We start from the raw sequence: 15,389 nt of genomic DNA, 5'->3' as shown, positions 1-15,389 counted from the left end.
TAGCGCTAATGTATCATGAATTAAAACTATATAAACAGTTTCGATTTTAAACCTGCAGTACTGCCTCCGTCCTGCGGCGGCGCTGTGAAAGTATCTGAACACCTGAGCGCAGCGGGGCCCTCTTTTATGAAAACACGCTGATGCGGAAGAGCGGAAGCGCTTTATACGAAATTGTTGACATACAATCGCCACCGAAAACGTGTAAAAATAGGAATTATGTTGTAAAACCGTAATCATTTAATAATCTACACTGTGGTATATCGTGCTGTAATAGTGGGCTAGATGTACTATTGTGACCGACACGCTTTGATACAGCTCGTAAATGGGAATTTAAACTAAAATTAGCAAACTACCGTTAGCTTTAGCTCCTCTCAGCAGCCATGGAACCGACGATGAACAAAGGTAACTTTAACTTTTTCTACAATTAAGCCGTAAAACGCCTCTTTTTCTTACATAGACGATGTGAAACTACTTATAATTTATATATTTTATTTATTTTTTACACTGCCCTCTTTACCAGTAATGTCGTTTATCGCTAAACTGAGACTGAAGTCTGTTTTTTTCAATCACGTGTTTGATGAAGTTGGTTTATTTTTGTCTGGAGAATGACAGGACGACCCAAATTAAACACTGGAAACCTCGAAAACATGAGGATAAGACATTTGCAACATTTGTATGACTAATACTAAACCTTTGTGTATTTTATAGAAACGAGCAATAACACTTATTAACAAGGTTAACGTCAGCTAACATTATAACAGACTGTTTATCAGCTCACGTGTGTTGAAATTTATAGATTTAGTTGATTAAAAAACATTATTTGTCATGTGTAACTTAGGCCTTCCTTTAAAAAAAGGAAAAACACTTTTCCCCTTAAATTTAAAAATATTAAACATGAAAATAAAACCAGTCCTCATCATGTACAGCAAATGTGAATTCATTTTCATAATTTTAACCCTCTAAATGCTCGTTTATTTACATAATGCCACTTTTAAAAAAAAAAAAATAATAAATGAATTATTTTCTATTTGATGAATGCAAAGTGTTGCTGTTGTGCAGGGATTATCATAATAAGCAACAACACTGATTTTGATAGATTATTACTTTTTGTACTATCACAAAAAAAATACAAAGAAACCACACTTTCCCTCCTGCAGCCCTAAAGGGATACCATAAATAAATAGCCTTCATAAAAATATCAAACATGACGAATCATACATTTTGCGCTCTGTAATGTCATTACATTTACATTACAAACATGTCATGTAATATAAAGTCATGTTGATATAAGAGGATTTTTGCTCACTTTTTTATCTATTCACTTCAAACACTTGAACCAAAGAAAATGTGGAGAGAACCGTTGATTTTGGAGACCACATCTCTCTTGAACGACAAGGATCATAGAAGAAAGTTTCATTTTAAAAGTCGGTACACTATATTAAAGCAGATGTGTGTTACAGCAAGTGGAGTCAAACTCAAATTCTCTGGAAAATGACTTAAAATGCAGCTCAAATATTATTCAGTTTAAAATGATGTATAATTGTTTTTTCTAATTGATTGTTTCAGCTTTTGTTATTAGTAAGAAAGGGGCAGGAATTATAAGATTTTCTTCTTCCTTTTCCCGAAATTATACACTGAAATGGACAAATAAACCAAATATGAATGAATGAAAAAATGACCCAGAAACTCTTGCATGTAGAATTTAACATGTGACACATATTGCATTTATTCTCATTGTTATTCTTATGTATATCTCTGTTGTTCATTGTAACACTGCACACGTTTATGTTTTGAACTTGCATTGTTTTTTTTTTTTTACATTGCATTATAGCATAAGGCACAGCTTTATATTTTACACACTTTACACACTCAGCACATTATAATTTAAATATTCACATATAAGTTCTAATTGTCTGTTACTGTATTTCTGTACATTTATATTTTTGCACACTTACATACGCAGCATATTATAAATACCTTACAATATAATCATACATATATATATTTACATATTGTGCTTAATGTTTACTATTACTGAATTTATATTTTTATATACTTGTGCTTTTACTTATTTCTACTTGATATTAGTCTCAGATTCTGAAATCAGAAAGAAATGAGTAAAAAAAAAAAAAAAAAAGTACAAGAAAATTAAAAAACACCACCAACAAATGACCCCAAAAAATGAGCTGAACATGAAAGAATTAAATATTGGTCTTTTCCTTAGTTTTGACACCTGCTCTCTCGTGCTTTCAGAAACAGCTGTTCTTCAGGGTGCCTTCCTCCAGGCTGATAAACTGTGTCGCCCCTCATCCCTGTCCTCCCTTCAGAAGGCAGACTGGAGCAGAGTGGGACGTCCCGTCCTGGAGGCAGTCAGAGAAATCAGTGGACAGGATGAACTCGGTGGTCATCCCCCCACAGCGGCTCTCAGCTGGATAAAGAAATTAGTTGGTGCTGTGTGGCTGAAGGCGTTGAGCGGGGAGACTGGAAAAGATGCAGAAATGTCCTGGAGGGAGAACCCTTTCTTCCCTCTCGAGAACGGCCTCCCTGAGGTCAACCGTGTCGTCCTGCTGGAAGTGGTGCGGTCGATGGCAGCTGCTCCGATATTTGCCAATTTCCTCTTGTGTCTTCCCGAATCTCAGATCTGTTCTGAGCTTGAAGGGCTGGTGCAACACGTGAGGAGCGGCCCTACAACGGAGGATGATGTTCGACTTTTTTTAGAGGTTTGGTGGGAACTGTGGAAAGGCAAAGATGAGACGAAAGCTGGAGGAGAGGACAGCATAGAGACGATGTTCGCCAGACAATTTGCTCGTATCTTATCTAAGTCTTCCGGTCTGTCTCCTCAGGCCGCCAAGAGGTTAAAGCTTGACGCATCAGATCTACCAGCATCATCACTAACCCCTGATGTCCTGCACATTCTCCTCCATGCACTTAAAGATATAAAAGATCACATATCGACGACTGAACTTTGCCTCCAGGCCCTCTCCATCTCTCTTGATGCTCTCTATTCAGCCTTCCTGATAGACCAAGCAGTCGTATTTCCAACCAAAGAGAAGATGCACATCCTGTCTAAAGTCGTAGGCATCAGAGAAAAGAATGATGAGAAACTGAGTCCTGAACTTATTCGGGAGGCTCAGAGAGACCTACGAGCGTCTCACACACCTTCTCAGTTTCAGCCCAGCAGCATGACGCTCGGTGAATCCTTAAAGATTATAACAGAATTTGTTCAGTTTGAGCAAAAAAGTGGGCTCTTGAAAGTGACTGACAGCTCTAATCTGAGATACTCAGCGTTCAAACTGGAACAAAGTGTTCAGAGAGTCCTGACAGCTCTACAAGTGCCTGAAATAGAGACTGAAACAGATGATGAAGAGAAGAATGTACTCAGAGGTTTGCTGGAGTCTCTGGTTTTCCCTGCCACAGAGAGCACCCCTGAGGTGAACGCGAGGGTCACCATGCTCATCATCAATCACCGCTTGGAGGACTACGAGAACTTTGCGGTGTTATTTGCCAGCGAGAGGAGTTTGGCCGCCTGTGACGAGCTCTGGATGGACTGCCTGGAAAAGAACCAAGCCGCCTTTCAGCAGCACGACACACTCATCGAACTGACCTCCACCCTCATGAGTAAACTCCACAGCGACAGCGCTAACGTGAGCCACTGCAGGAAGCTGATGAAAGTCATCGCAGACATTTTCTCTGCGCTGTCCTTAGAGGGCAAGAACAAAGCGTTGGCTGCGATGTTGAGTCTGTCCAGCAGGGGGTTCTTTGATTGCCCCGTCCCGTCTGCTGTGACGGATGGGTTCGAACAGGAGCTCAACATGGCCTTCAACTGCATCATCCAAGGAGGGGGCGCAGCGGCGTCGCAGGGCACTCTGAACACAGCCGTCTCTTTAGTAGCCAGAGTTGCGTTTCAGAACCCAGAAGCGGCTTTGAGGTCTTGTTGTCATTCAGCTATTTTCAATAAAGGTGCTTTCTCTCTTATGGCGAAGATCCTGCAGCAGCTGCCGGGACTCCGAGGGCAGAGAGAAAGAAACGATGAAGCTCAAAGTGATGGCGAGAAAAGTAGAGAGGCAGACGAAAGCATGGATGAAGGAAAGGATGTCGTGAGTGGAAGCGCTTTGCTCTGCAGGTGTCTACGGGAGATCATTAAGACCAAATCTTTGTCAGCCAGTGAAAAAGAGCAGTTCCTAAAGTATCTGGGTTTGCTGATGACGCCTGACATGACATCCGAGGGAGAGGAACATAAGAGGGAAAGCTTTCTGACACCTCAGGAGGTTGTAAACGTCTTTGTCCTGCCTAATCTCTCCACTACAGGTGAGTTTCCGTCATATTAACGCTGTACAACTAATGTGTCTTTTTCCTGGCTTTAATCTTAGCTCATGAATCTTCTCTGTTTAAAAAGTGCACTTATGCAACTGTTAATGACAAGTTAATGAGACAGCTAGACCAATATGAGGCAGCTATTAGCTATTTTTATGAGTTAATTATATATCAGTAAAATTAAAGATCAAAGTTTATTGGCTATCATCAGCTTCAAGAAGTATTAGCATTGGTTCCATAAAATATTTTAAGATTTGGATCCACTCTTCAGCTTTTTATTGAGCTTTCACACCAGCTCACAGCCTTCATCAGCCAGTGAAGTTTGCTTTGTTGCCTTCTAGGTCTGTGTAATTTGATTTTGATTATTTTGTAAACAGACAAAATCTTAAACCAACTCCACTCTTAAGCAAACTGTATTTGCTAATAAAGTTTGTAAAATGTGATTACAAGTCCCCAAGAAAAGTCAGTATGTGGTCCCCCGAGTAAGACTGTATTTTACAATGTATTTTAGACTTACAGTAGGAGCTGAGCTGGAAATTTCAAGATTTAACAAAAAATACACCGTCTTGCCAAAAAGTATGCCATATGCATGAACTCAGCCAAAATGATAATAAAAATGAAGAATGGAAAGTGCATAAAATGCGTCAAACAGTCCCTAAAGGTTAATATAGAAAAAACAACCAAAGCGAAAGTCTGCACTGATGAGAGCAGTGAGAAAAAAGCTAAAAGACGCTAAAACACTTAGTAGTGCTGCAGACTCGGGTGAAAGTTATCTAGATCTATCATATTCTTTGTGTAAAAAAAATATTAATTTGTAATTTTTTTTTTTTAAAGATACATTTTAAAACAAATGTAAATGCACCAGAGTTAGCTGGAGAGCTAATGCCTGTTAAAAGGCATCCTAAAAATAGCAGTATGTACAATGTTTAAGACAAACAACACTAAACAAAAAGGCACACAATATAGTTAAACATTTCCAAGTTACGAATATACAACACAATTTAACAATATAAGTGGGTAAAATCTAAATAGCAGATGTTGTAGCCACAGTATGAGTACAGCATTATGGATTACATGTTAAAATATTAGCGTTATGTGTTCATGTAAAAAAGCAACATACTTCTTTGTTTTCCTTCCAGCTCAAAGCTCCTTTGATGTAGAGCTGAGTCTGCAGCTTCTCCACTCTGCTCTGTCTGTGGACGTCCAGGAGCCAGCCTCATCTCCTCACTGGGTGATGGACTGCTTTCCCTTTCCCCTCCTCTACGTCCTGGCCCAGCTGCTCAACCAGACTCTCAGGTCTGTAAAGAGAAGTGATCTCATGGCCTTTAATCCAGATCCACATCGGTTCTGTGATAACTGTAACCTGCCTATGATGTTAGCTAGGGCTGGGCGATATGACTTTAAAATGATAAAGCAATATTTTAAGGCTATATCAATATACATGTATATATCTTGATATTTTTGAATGTCCTTTAAACTAATGTTAACTACTAAAATACGAAAATACTGAATGAACAGCAGTTATGATAAAGTTAAATAAAGCAGCAACTGTCATATAATAAACTTGAATACACCACTGTTCCAATATCATTTAATAAAATACAGTTATAAGAAAGCTAAATAAAGTACTTTTAAAATTAATTTAAAAGAAATATTATTATAGTTAAATAAACCAGAGTGGAACCCATGGTGCTTTTATTTTGAAGGACCTGGCTCATCTCAGGCAGGAAGTGTTGTTGTTTTTGTTGCTGTGGACTTGAAGCTTCTGGTCAACAGTTGGATGTTAGTGTTAGCGTCTTAAATCCTGAGGATTCTTTCACTGTGAGCGGCAACAAACTAACAGCACTCCAGTTCACGTATTACTAATAAGTGTGAGTCACACTGGTGCTCCGTCGTTGCAAACTGTGACCAAATATTCCCAGTCGGAGCTCTGCAAATACAAAAAAGCGTCACGTGTTCACACTTCCTCCACTACCACCTGCCACGCCACTAAACATGATGATTTATTCTCTGTACGCTGGAAACAAACTAACAGCTCTGCAGTTCATATATTAATAGTATTTGCAAGTCACAGTGGTGCTCCACGGTTGCAAAATGTGACGTAATAGTCACAGTTTGGAGCTCTGCAAAAGCCCTGCTTTGTGTGTGTGTCTGTGAGAGGCAAAGAGCTGATACACCAGTGGCTTATAAAAACGACGTGACAATTAAATCATTCTCGATGTTTGCAATAAAGTCATTTTATATATGACATGCAACAAGCCGGGCGGCACAGTGGCATCGTGGTTAGCACTGTTGCCTCACTGGTTCGAACCCAGGTTAGAACGGGGTTCGGTCGGTGGGCGGGGGCCCTTCTGTGTGGAGTTTGCATGTTCTTCCCATGTCTGCGTGGGTTCTCTCCGGGTTCTCCGGCTTCCTCCCACATTTCAAAGACATGCAGGTCAGGTTGTTTGGTGACTCTAAATTGCCCGTAGGTGTGACTGTGAGCATGAAAGGTTGTCTGTCTATATGTGTCGGCCCTGCGATAGTCTGGCGACCTGTCTAGGGTGCGCCCCGCCTTTTGCCAGATGACAGCTGGGCTTGGCTCCAGCCTCCCCGCGACCCTTACGAGGACAAGCGGTTACGTAAAATAAATGGATGAATGAATGGATCAAGCTGCGATACATCAAGTATATTCGATATATCGTCCACCCGTAATATCAACACATATCCATGGAAATCTCTGCAGGTGTTGGGAGCAGCCAGCAGAGGACAGTGTCCACCACTGGACCATGGACACCAAGGAGCTGCTGGTGTCGGTGCTGATCACACTGGGGCAGGTGGTGGGTGCAGAGGTGGCGGCGGCCCCCAGCAGCTGGTCCAGAGCTCTGTTCTGGCTCTACAACAAAATGGAGGAACTAGACTGGACGGTTCGTTTCCACCTGAAGCCCATTTGGGGGGAACACTTTAAAAATGAGGTTCCTTCATCTCTGCTGACTGTGTGTGATCTACCTGAGCAGGTAAGAACTAATCTGGATTTGATTTAATCTTGAATTTAAAATACCAATCTATCTGTCTGCACTATCTATCTTTCCAAACTATCTATCTATCTAAACTACCAAAACCAACTATCTGTCTATCTAATCATTTGGTCTCCCCCTCCTCTGCAGGAGTGGTCTGGTCTGGACCTGTCTCAGTATGGACAGGGTACTGGTCTCCTGGCCTGGATGGAGTGCTGCTCTACATCAGACGCTCTGCTGTCCACCATGTTGTCCCGTCTCTCTCTGGACCAGCGCCGGCCCGACCACGTTAGCATGTTCAGCAAAGGCCTGCTGGTGGCTCTGACCCAGACCCTCCCCTGGTGCTCCGTCTCCCAGTGGACCAGATTGCTGAGAGTCCTGAGGGAGCTCATCACCTCAGGTCGTCTCCACATTCCCTTCTCGCTCGAGTACGTGGACTACCTGCCCCTCCTGGATCTGAGGAGGTTTTCATGCGAGCTGCGCCTGTCTGTCCTCCTGCTGCGAGTCCTTCAGCTGCTCTGCGGCTCCAGCTGCTCCGACTGGCTGGCGGCGGACGGTTGGGCGCACGTCGGCAGGTTATACGCCCACGCTGTGCGGGACATGATGAACTCAGTAAGAGCCAAGCTGCCTCTTCCTACGTCAAGTGCTGTGACCGTCTCTGCTTCAACGTCTCCATCCTGCACGTCAGTCAAAGCTCCTAAAATGTCCAAAGACCTTCAACAAGCAGAGGACTGTCCTCTGACGTCCAAAAAGTCTCCAATGGAGGACGAGGTGGAGACAGCTCCCTGCCAGGAAGTCCTTTTTGTACTCAGCCAGCTCTTCTGCCACGTTCAGCACATCCAGGTAAGAATTATTAAACCCGTAGCCACAGAGACGTCTAGATTCGGATCGATTGGCTCGAAGGTGTGAATTAACGTTCGGAAACTTAAGCAACACGTTCCCATCCCAAATCGTCACGTATTGCTGCTTTGTAGCGGACTTCCGCTTTTACATATTATGCGCTAGGTATTCTTTTGTGTGGTGGGCTTACGCTGCATGTGCTTATGTTTAGGCAACAAAAGCACATGTTTAGCATTACACAACGAGGGCACGGCTGGTGAGGATTAGACAAAAGAAGGGTTAAAAGAGCAACAATTACCAAACATCGATGCAAAGTGTAGACATCGATACGTATCATCCTCTTTCAGGCACGCCCTTATTTTGAAAGTCTGTGTCACCGTCACAGCGTCTGGCAGATGATGTCGAGCAGCTGAGAGAAATATGATGAGGATAACGCTGTTCACCTTTTTTTCGGAGAAACTGCAAGTCAACAGACAGTGCACGTGATATGTAAACAAAAGCCACACTGAGGAAACATGACGTACCTGCAGGGCACCTCACTGACTTCTTGCAAACGTTACGTTAGCTGCTCTGTTTCAACAATGTTGACTGAAAAAACGTGCATGTAGACTGAAAGTCATCCGTGCTTTTCTGCCGGGAGGTGCAGGGACTTAAGCCAGCAGTGAGTAAGAGAAAGCATAAATAATAGTTAACTAGTAACGTTATGAGTATAGGAAAAATCCGCTAGCCGCTACGTTAATCTCTGCACTGTAAAATGCCATAGGCTTATGCTAATAACATTAGCATGTTGTATATGAGGGGGAAATGTGACCTACAAAAGACAGCTGTTTTGTCTGTGAACCTTGACAGCTATTAATGAGTTTTCATAATATGTAATATCGTATCGTATCTAACAGGCTCTAATAACGCCGTGAGCGGTTCTTTCCGTTGGCATTCACAGCTGACGCCGTCCAGAAGCGAATCATACAGCCGCAAAAGGTGGCTTTTGGCATTAGGACGCTCTGACGTAGGTGTTTATTTTCAGTTCTTAACTAATGAGCCTGTATTAACCTTTAAGTAAAGAAAGCAACAGGCAGAGCTAAAGATCACGGAGCTCGGGTTACATCTGTAACCACCAACACAGATAACACAAAAGTGCAACTTGTCGAGCAAACTGTGTTAATAAATAGTCAAAATACCAATATTTTAGATTTAAGATGCCAGTAGATGCTATTTTGATGGTTATATATATTAGAATAGACTCAGAATATACCAAATTTCCTTAATCTGGATTAAGGTCTCACTGGTTAAATGTCCCTCTCCAGGTGATGATGCCCGGAGGTCAGTGTGAACCGTTGTTTCTCTGCAGTCTGGAGATCCTCAGCCACTATGAGGCCATCATGGCCGCTTTCCCAAACAGCAGCAACGCACTGGAGAGCGACAACACCCGCCACTTTTTCTCCACCATCACAGATAACCTGGAGAACCTGGAGATGAAGGCGGTCCTGCAGCAGAAAATCGCTCAGCTGGTGTCATCGGCTGCTTAAGACACTGACTTTTCATCTGTAGTCCACTTAAGAGTTTTCAGATTCCCTCTGTGGATTTTGAGCACCTTTGCCGATAAAATTTGGATTTTTTTTCGGTTGTTTGTGCTGTACACTGCACTTAATTATTACAAAATGATGGGTTAGCAATTTAAGAAAATAAAAAGCCAATATTTCACAGCAAGTGATCTTTTGTTCTGCCTCAGTAATTTTCACTTGGATTTTTTAAAATTTAATTTTAAATTAAAATTAAACTGTTAGAGGTTGTGTAGTGTAATTATACATTTATCAAGGGTTTGTGTTTTGTACATAACTGCGAAGCACAAAATTACTATCAAAACAATAGTTTCATCAAGTCACAAGAGTATTTATTTGTACAAAAATATTCTCTGCATTTGGACTATTTAGTAAAGCTTCAACAATGTAGTAAAATAGCTGAACATTTAAGGCAGTTTTGTCACATAATTACCTGCTGACAAACACAAAACTCACAGTCAAAAAGCTTTATAATGATGTAGTGCACAATAAACCCTGAACTCCTCATTATGATGATACATTAGGGTCACAGTCAGGAAAAAAAATCTGAGAATAAAGTCGAAAATTTTTAAGAAAATTCTAAATATTCTGAAGTTAAACTTTTCACAGTAAAAAGTCAAATTTAGAGAAAAAAATATTTTAGAAAATTGAATTTCAGGGAGAAAACTTGGGATGTTTCGAGAGAATATCTAAGGGGAAAATCGTGACTGACAATAACGTCAAATATTTAGAAGAAAAATTTAATATTGAAATGTTTTTTTCAAAATGTCCGGCAAAAAAATCAATATTTAAAGTAAGAATAAAGTTTTTAAAAATATGTATGACAGAAACAGGGTTTAAAGAAAAACCCGAGAAAATCTTCAGATATTTGTATTATGTATTATTTTTCTCAAATTAGTATAACTTTAATGAAAACCAACACTTTTCCCCTCAAAACATTCATCTCATAAACCCCCATATTATCGTAACATCAAACCTGTTTTTTTGTTTGTTTGTTTGTTTTTTCTAATACTGTGTCACATCTTTAGTGTCAGTTTCTTCATAAACTGTCAGACTCAGTCCGTCTTTGGCCTGTCGTTGTTCCCGTCTGCCGTCCCTGTCCTCTGTCGCAGGTAGAGTCTGTTGGCTTTCTTCAGCAGCAGGATGAACCAGTAGATCTGTGGAGCCAGGATCACCAGGTTACCCACGTTGCACTGCAGAGGCAGACGGAAAGGCACTCTGTGGAGAGGAATCCCAAACTGCCGGCCGTACATCCAGTACATGAACGGGAAGATCAGGATCCGACAGATGAGGAAACTCAGCAGCACGATGACGCCGTTGATTCTGTGCAGCCTGGTGCTGTCGAGGCCCAGCTGGACGTCAGGGGACACGTAGACACACGAGAAGGAGGGGAGTGAAAAAGACGAGCAAAGATGTCATACAACAACCTCTGTGAGTAACACAAATGAGTGTCGAAATATCTGACAGCTGCTGCTTAACGCCGGCACCAGGTCTCACTCAATGGTTTTATCACATGCTACCATCTCTACAGTCACATCTCAACCTCGCTGACACTCACGGGGGATTTTGGAATAACTTGTTCGCTCATATCTTTTGGAAAATTGGTTTAATCCTATTCCAATCTGCATAAATATTTTCACTAAAAAAATACAATTTGGCATTAAAATGCTGCTTATAGCTTAATTAGCGTAAAAAAAATTGAGTGGTTGTAAGTCGAAAACCATTCAAAAAAATGTCATCACATTATTCTGTTACACGTGTGTGAAATTGTGTCACAATAATCATGTGAATTTATGAGTTAATGGCCAAAAACCTGTTTTGTGAGGTCACAGTGACCTTTGACCACCAAAATCTAATCAGTTCATTTTTGAGTTCAAGTGAACATTTGTGGCAAGTTTGAAGACATTTCTTTAAGCTGTTGTTGAGATATTTGAAGAATTAGACAAGTCAAGCTCACAGTGACCTTTGACCACCAAAATTAGATCAGTTCATAACCCGAAATGTCTCCGTTCACCGCCGCAGAGAATCAGTCACTAACACAAAACTGCCAGGGTCCTCACTGCGTAATTAGTACTTTTGATACTTGGATTAAATATTTACTTACACTTTTACTTGCATACCTTTATTTAGTATATTTAAAACTTTTCCTTCTGGAAAAGCTTTAATCCGACGCGCTGTACAACTGACCTCACACACAGAAATGTCCTTATATCAAAGTGAAATATCCCTCAGACTGGACACTGAAATTAGCGGTGTATTTCTTCAGATTAGAGGTCGACAGATTATCGTCCTGGCCAATTATTGGGGCCGATATTTGGCATTTTGATTATCTGTATCTGCGTTTTTATTCTAATGTTCGCCAATAAAATTAATTAATTAAATAGTGGAAAGAAAGTGTCAGCATGGGAGGAACTTTTACGTCCTCGGGGAGCTATTTTTATTTATTCATTTTTTATTTAAATTTTCACAGAAGTGTGTGTTAAAAGTTTCGGTTTTGATTAAACAAAGGGATTTAAGTTTTGTGTTGAAGTTCGTTATATTCCAAATTCTAAATATTGTCAGAAAAAAAATGCAAAATTTTTATTGTAAATGCACATTGGTTCAAAATATCGGTCTCATTAAATACGGCCGACCCCCCCTCCAGAACTTTAAATATTCTCACATTCGCATCACTAGAGGCTGTGAGACAGCTTCATAATTTATAATAATTATAATTCTTATATTAATATTTATATTAAATTATATATTATTATATAATAATTTGGAATTGGGAACAACACACGTAATGACGTCCTCGTTTTACCTGGATGAGAATCTTCCCTATAGAGACAAAAGGAGTGCTGAACTCTGTGATGAATAGACAGCCGATGAAGAAATCACCCAGTCCTCTTCTGAAGAACTGTAAATCAGGCACAGCGCTCAGTCAGCACGCTCACAGAGACACTGCATATATATGTGCGCGTTTATGGCAGCGATTCCTCCCCGTACTTACCAGAGCGATAGGCAGGAAAATGAGAAGCAGCGTCAGGTGATGGAGGACCAGCATGCAGTCCCTGTATAGAAAAGCCCTCACTGTCTGCAGAGAGTGGCCGCTGTATGAACTGGAGTGACCTCTGACCCTCTGAGTGTGGTAGTGACTTAAATACATGGCGTAGATGTCATAGGCCATGTAGGGAGCTCCGAACAGAATAAAGCCATTGACCAGCCAGTGACTGTGTGGTGAGAGGGTGAGCGTTTTCACAGAATTAAATGTTGATGTGCAAACAAAAATCAGACGGTAAACATAGCTGATTTTTGTTATGTTGTTTTGCCAAAATCGATTTGGATGCATAATGCAATCACTCATTTTTATTTTGCTTGTGTTAATTCAATGAGTTTAGATATTCTTCATAGTGCTAAAACTCAAGTATTTAAATGTATATTCTTATAAATTCAAACGTGGTTTTCTCACCTGTCGGTCATGACATCCCTGCATGACGTCACAACCGTGACTCCAGCTGCAGTGGCCAAAGATGCGTGGATGGCAGACACCAGCCTTAGAAAACAGAGTTAGCAAGAAAAAGACCAATATGCACAAAAGTAAAGCTGGGACCACACAACGCTTTTAGACAACTGCACCAAACTCCATTGAAATGCATGCAAATTTATTTAGTATTGCTTATCGGCACCAATGGACGCCCCATAAAATATTAAATGAATACTTAACCCTCCCAGTGGTTAAATTTGGTGTCTTCGGCCTATATATTACACACATAAACCCGAATAATAAAGTAAAATAGTAACTTTATATACGGCTCATAACAGCGCCCCTGGGGTACACGTATTGAAAGTAGCGTAGGAAGCAAAGGGCCTTTTCTTGAAGAAACGTTACAGAAACAAGCCCTTGGTTCATTATATTCCTGCCGAATTAACTATTACTTTATATAAACTAATATAAAGTCGAAAATAAATATCGTCAGTGTATTTTAGTGGACAGAAAAGCGAGAAAACATTAAACTGCCACATATCTTAATGGAGTTTGGTATAGAGAACGGCTCGTGTCTGTGCTGACCTCTCACTGACAGAAACCACGTCTGCTTCACTCCACTGTGTGAACGAGTATTTCAGTATTTTCCTGAAGCTGCAGAAAAGTCCCGGAAACACCACAGCTCCACAAACCAACGCAGTTAACATTATCCCCGCCGATCTCTTCCTCTTCCTGTCCCCGCTGCACCGCCCGATAATCCCGCAGCCACAGAGACAAACTGTGGACAGACAAAAGCTAATGTAACTTTGCTACTAACAGTCCAAAACGTCCTTGTCCTCAAATAACTTTAGTATTAACATCGCTGCATAACTTCCCGGATAAGTGTCATTTAGAGGCCGATTATTGGCTGGAGGAAATGCGCTTTGAACCAATAGCAAGGATTGACCTTAAGTAACCTTTGGTTGTTTTTATTTTGGCTGTATCCAAATTATGGAAAATACATTCATTAGATTTAATACAGATATTAACCCTGAAACCAGATCAAACTGGCTTGATTTCTTCAAAAACACGGGAAGGTGGCAATGAGCAACTAAAACAAGAAATTACTCAAAATTAGTAAGAAATTGTTTTTTTTAGAAAAGAAAATGACCTGAACATTAAGAAAAAAAAAAATACCTGAAAAAAGTGCTAATATACACACACACATATGCAGATTTCTAATTAAACAGTACTAATTAAATAAAGTTTCACTATTTTTAAAAAATAAAATTCTAATAATTTTATTTATCTCTCCTTAAAAAAAAAAGAGAAAATACAAACAAGGAAATTACCTGAAAAAAACACTATTATACACACACATATACGGATTTCTTTAAAATAATTTTCAATATATAGTACTAATTATCTAAAGTTTTCTGGAAAATCCCACTATTTTTAAAAAATAAAATTCAAATAATAATAATTTTATTTATCTCTAAAAAAGAAAGAGTGCAAAAATACAAACCAGGAAATTACCTGGAAAAAAGCGCTAATATACACCCAGATATACAAATTTCTTTAAAATAAATTATAAATATATAGTACTAATTCAATAAAGTTTTCTGAAAATTCCCACTATTTAAAAAAAAGTAAAATTCTAATAATTTTATTTATCTCTCCTTTAAAAAAGAGAGAGAGAAAATACAAACAAGGAAATGACCTGAAAAAAAAGCACTAATATAACACATATACAGATTTATTTAAAATAATTTTATATATACAGTACTAATTATGTAAAGCTTTCTGGAAACTCCCACTATTTTTAAAAAATAAAATTCTAATAATTTTATTTATCTCTCCTTGAAAAAAATCAGGTTATTTTCTTGTCGCCTTTTCCTAATTTCCAGCAAACTGCCAGGCATCTTTTGCTCATTGCTGTTTTTCCCCAAAATCTTTAAAAGAAACCAAACTGATTTCCTTTGGTTTCAAGAAACAAACAAACCATAATAATAATAATAATAATAATAATAATAATAATAATAATAATAATAACAACAATAATAATAATAATAATAATAATAATAATAATAATAATAATAATAATAATAACAACAACAACAACAACAACAACAACAACAACAACAACAACAACAACAACAACAACAATAATAATAATAATAATAATAATGAAAATAATGCTTGTGAAAGGTGTTTAAAAACAGCACCAGAAAACTG

General features: G+C 39.4%; 2 protein-coding genes across 2 annotated transcripts; one reads left to right on the top strand and one right to left on the bottom strand.

Moving 5' to 3' along the window:
* Positions 1-136: 136 nt before the first annotated feature.
* On the top strand, positions 137-9,861 carry gemin4 (gem (nuclear organelle) associated protein 4). Its single transcript, XM_042487374.2, has 6 exons — positions 137-402; positions 2,254-4,308; positions 5,454-5,610; positions 7,040-7,310; positions 7,461-8,153; positions 9,455-9,861. The coding sequence occupies exons 1-6, from the start codon at positions 381-383 to the stop codon at positions 9,674-9,676; spliced, it is 3,420 nt and encodes a 1,139-aa protein (XP_042343308.2). The 5' UTR covers positions 137-380; the 3' UTR covers positions 9,677-9,861.
* A 158-nt stretch (positions 9,862-10,019) lies between these two features.
* Positions 10,020-14,076, bottom strand: LOC121964106 (TLC domain-containing protein 3A-like). Its single transcript, XM_088078546.1, has 5 exons — positions 13,761-14,076; positions 13,161-13,244; positions 12,702-12,921; positions 12,513-12,608; positions 10,020-11,061 (listed from the first exon to the last, which is right to left on the bottom strand). The coding sequence occupies exons 1-5, from the start codon at positions 13,880-13,882 to the stop codon at positions 10,765-10,767; spliced, it is 819 nt and encodes a 272-aa protein (XP_087934672.1). The 5' UTR covers positions 13,883-14,076; the 3' UTR covers positions 10,020-10,764.
* Positions 14,077-15,389: the final 1,313 nt, after the last annotated feature.

Source organism: Plectropomus leopardus, chromosome 6 (assembly GCF_026936395.1).
Source record: "Plectropomus leopardus strain MGB_pleo_1.0 chromosome 6, ASM2693639v1, whole genome shotgun sequence".
Taxonomy (NCBI): Eukaryota; Metazoa; Chordata; class Actinopteri; order Perciformes; family Serranidae; genus Plectropomus; species Plectropomus leopardus.
Note: the sequence above shows the minus strand (reverse complement) of the source record. Positions and strands in the feature narration are given on the sequence as shown.

Excerpts from the sequence above, each read along its gene's own strand:
- LOC121964106 (XM_088078546.1), bottom strand. The coding sequence starts at position 13,882 with ATGTTAACTGCGTTGGTTTGTGGAGCTGTGGTGTTTCCGGGACTTTTC. Across the intron at positions 12,609-12,701 it reads TTTTCCTGCCTATCGCTCTG|TTCTTCAGAAGAGGACTGGG; the intron begins GTAAGTACGGGG and ends CCTGATTTACAG. Across the intron at positions 11,062-12,512 it reads TAGGGAAGATTCTCATCCAG|CTGGGCCTCGACAGCACCAG; the intron begins GTAAAACGAGGA and ends CCTGACGTCCAG.
- gemin4 (XM_042487374.2), top strand. The coding sequence starts at position 381 with ATGGAACCGACGATGAACAAAG. Across the intron at positions 403-2,253 it reads GGAACCGACGATGAACAAAG|AAACAGCTGTTCTTCAGGGT; the intron begins GTAACTTTAACT and ends TCGTGCTTTCAG. Across the intron at positions 5,611-7,039 it reads CTGCTCAACCAGACTCTCAG|GTGTTGGGAGCAGCCAGCAG; the intron begins GTCTGTAAAGAG and ends AAATCTCTGCAG.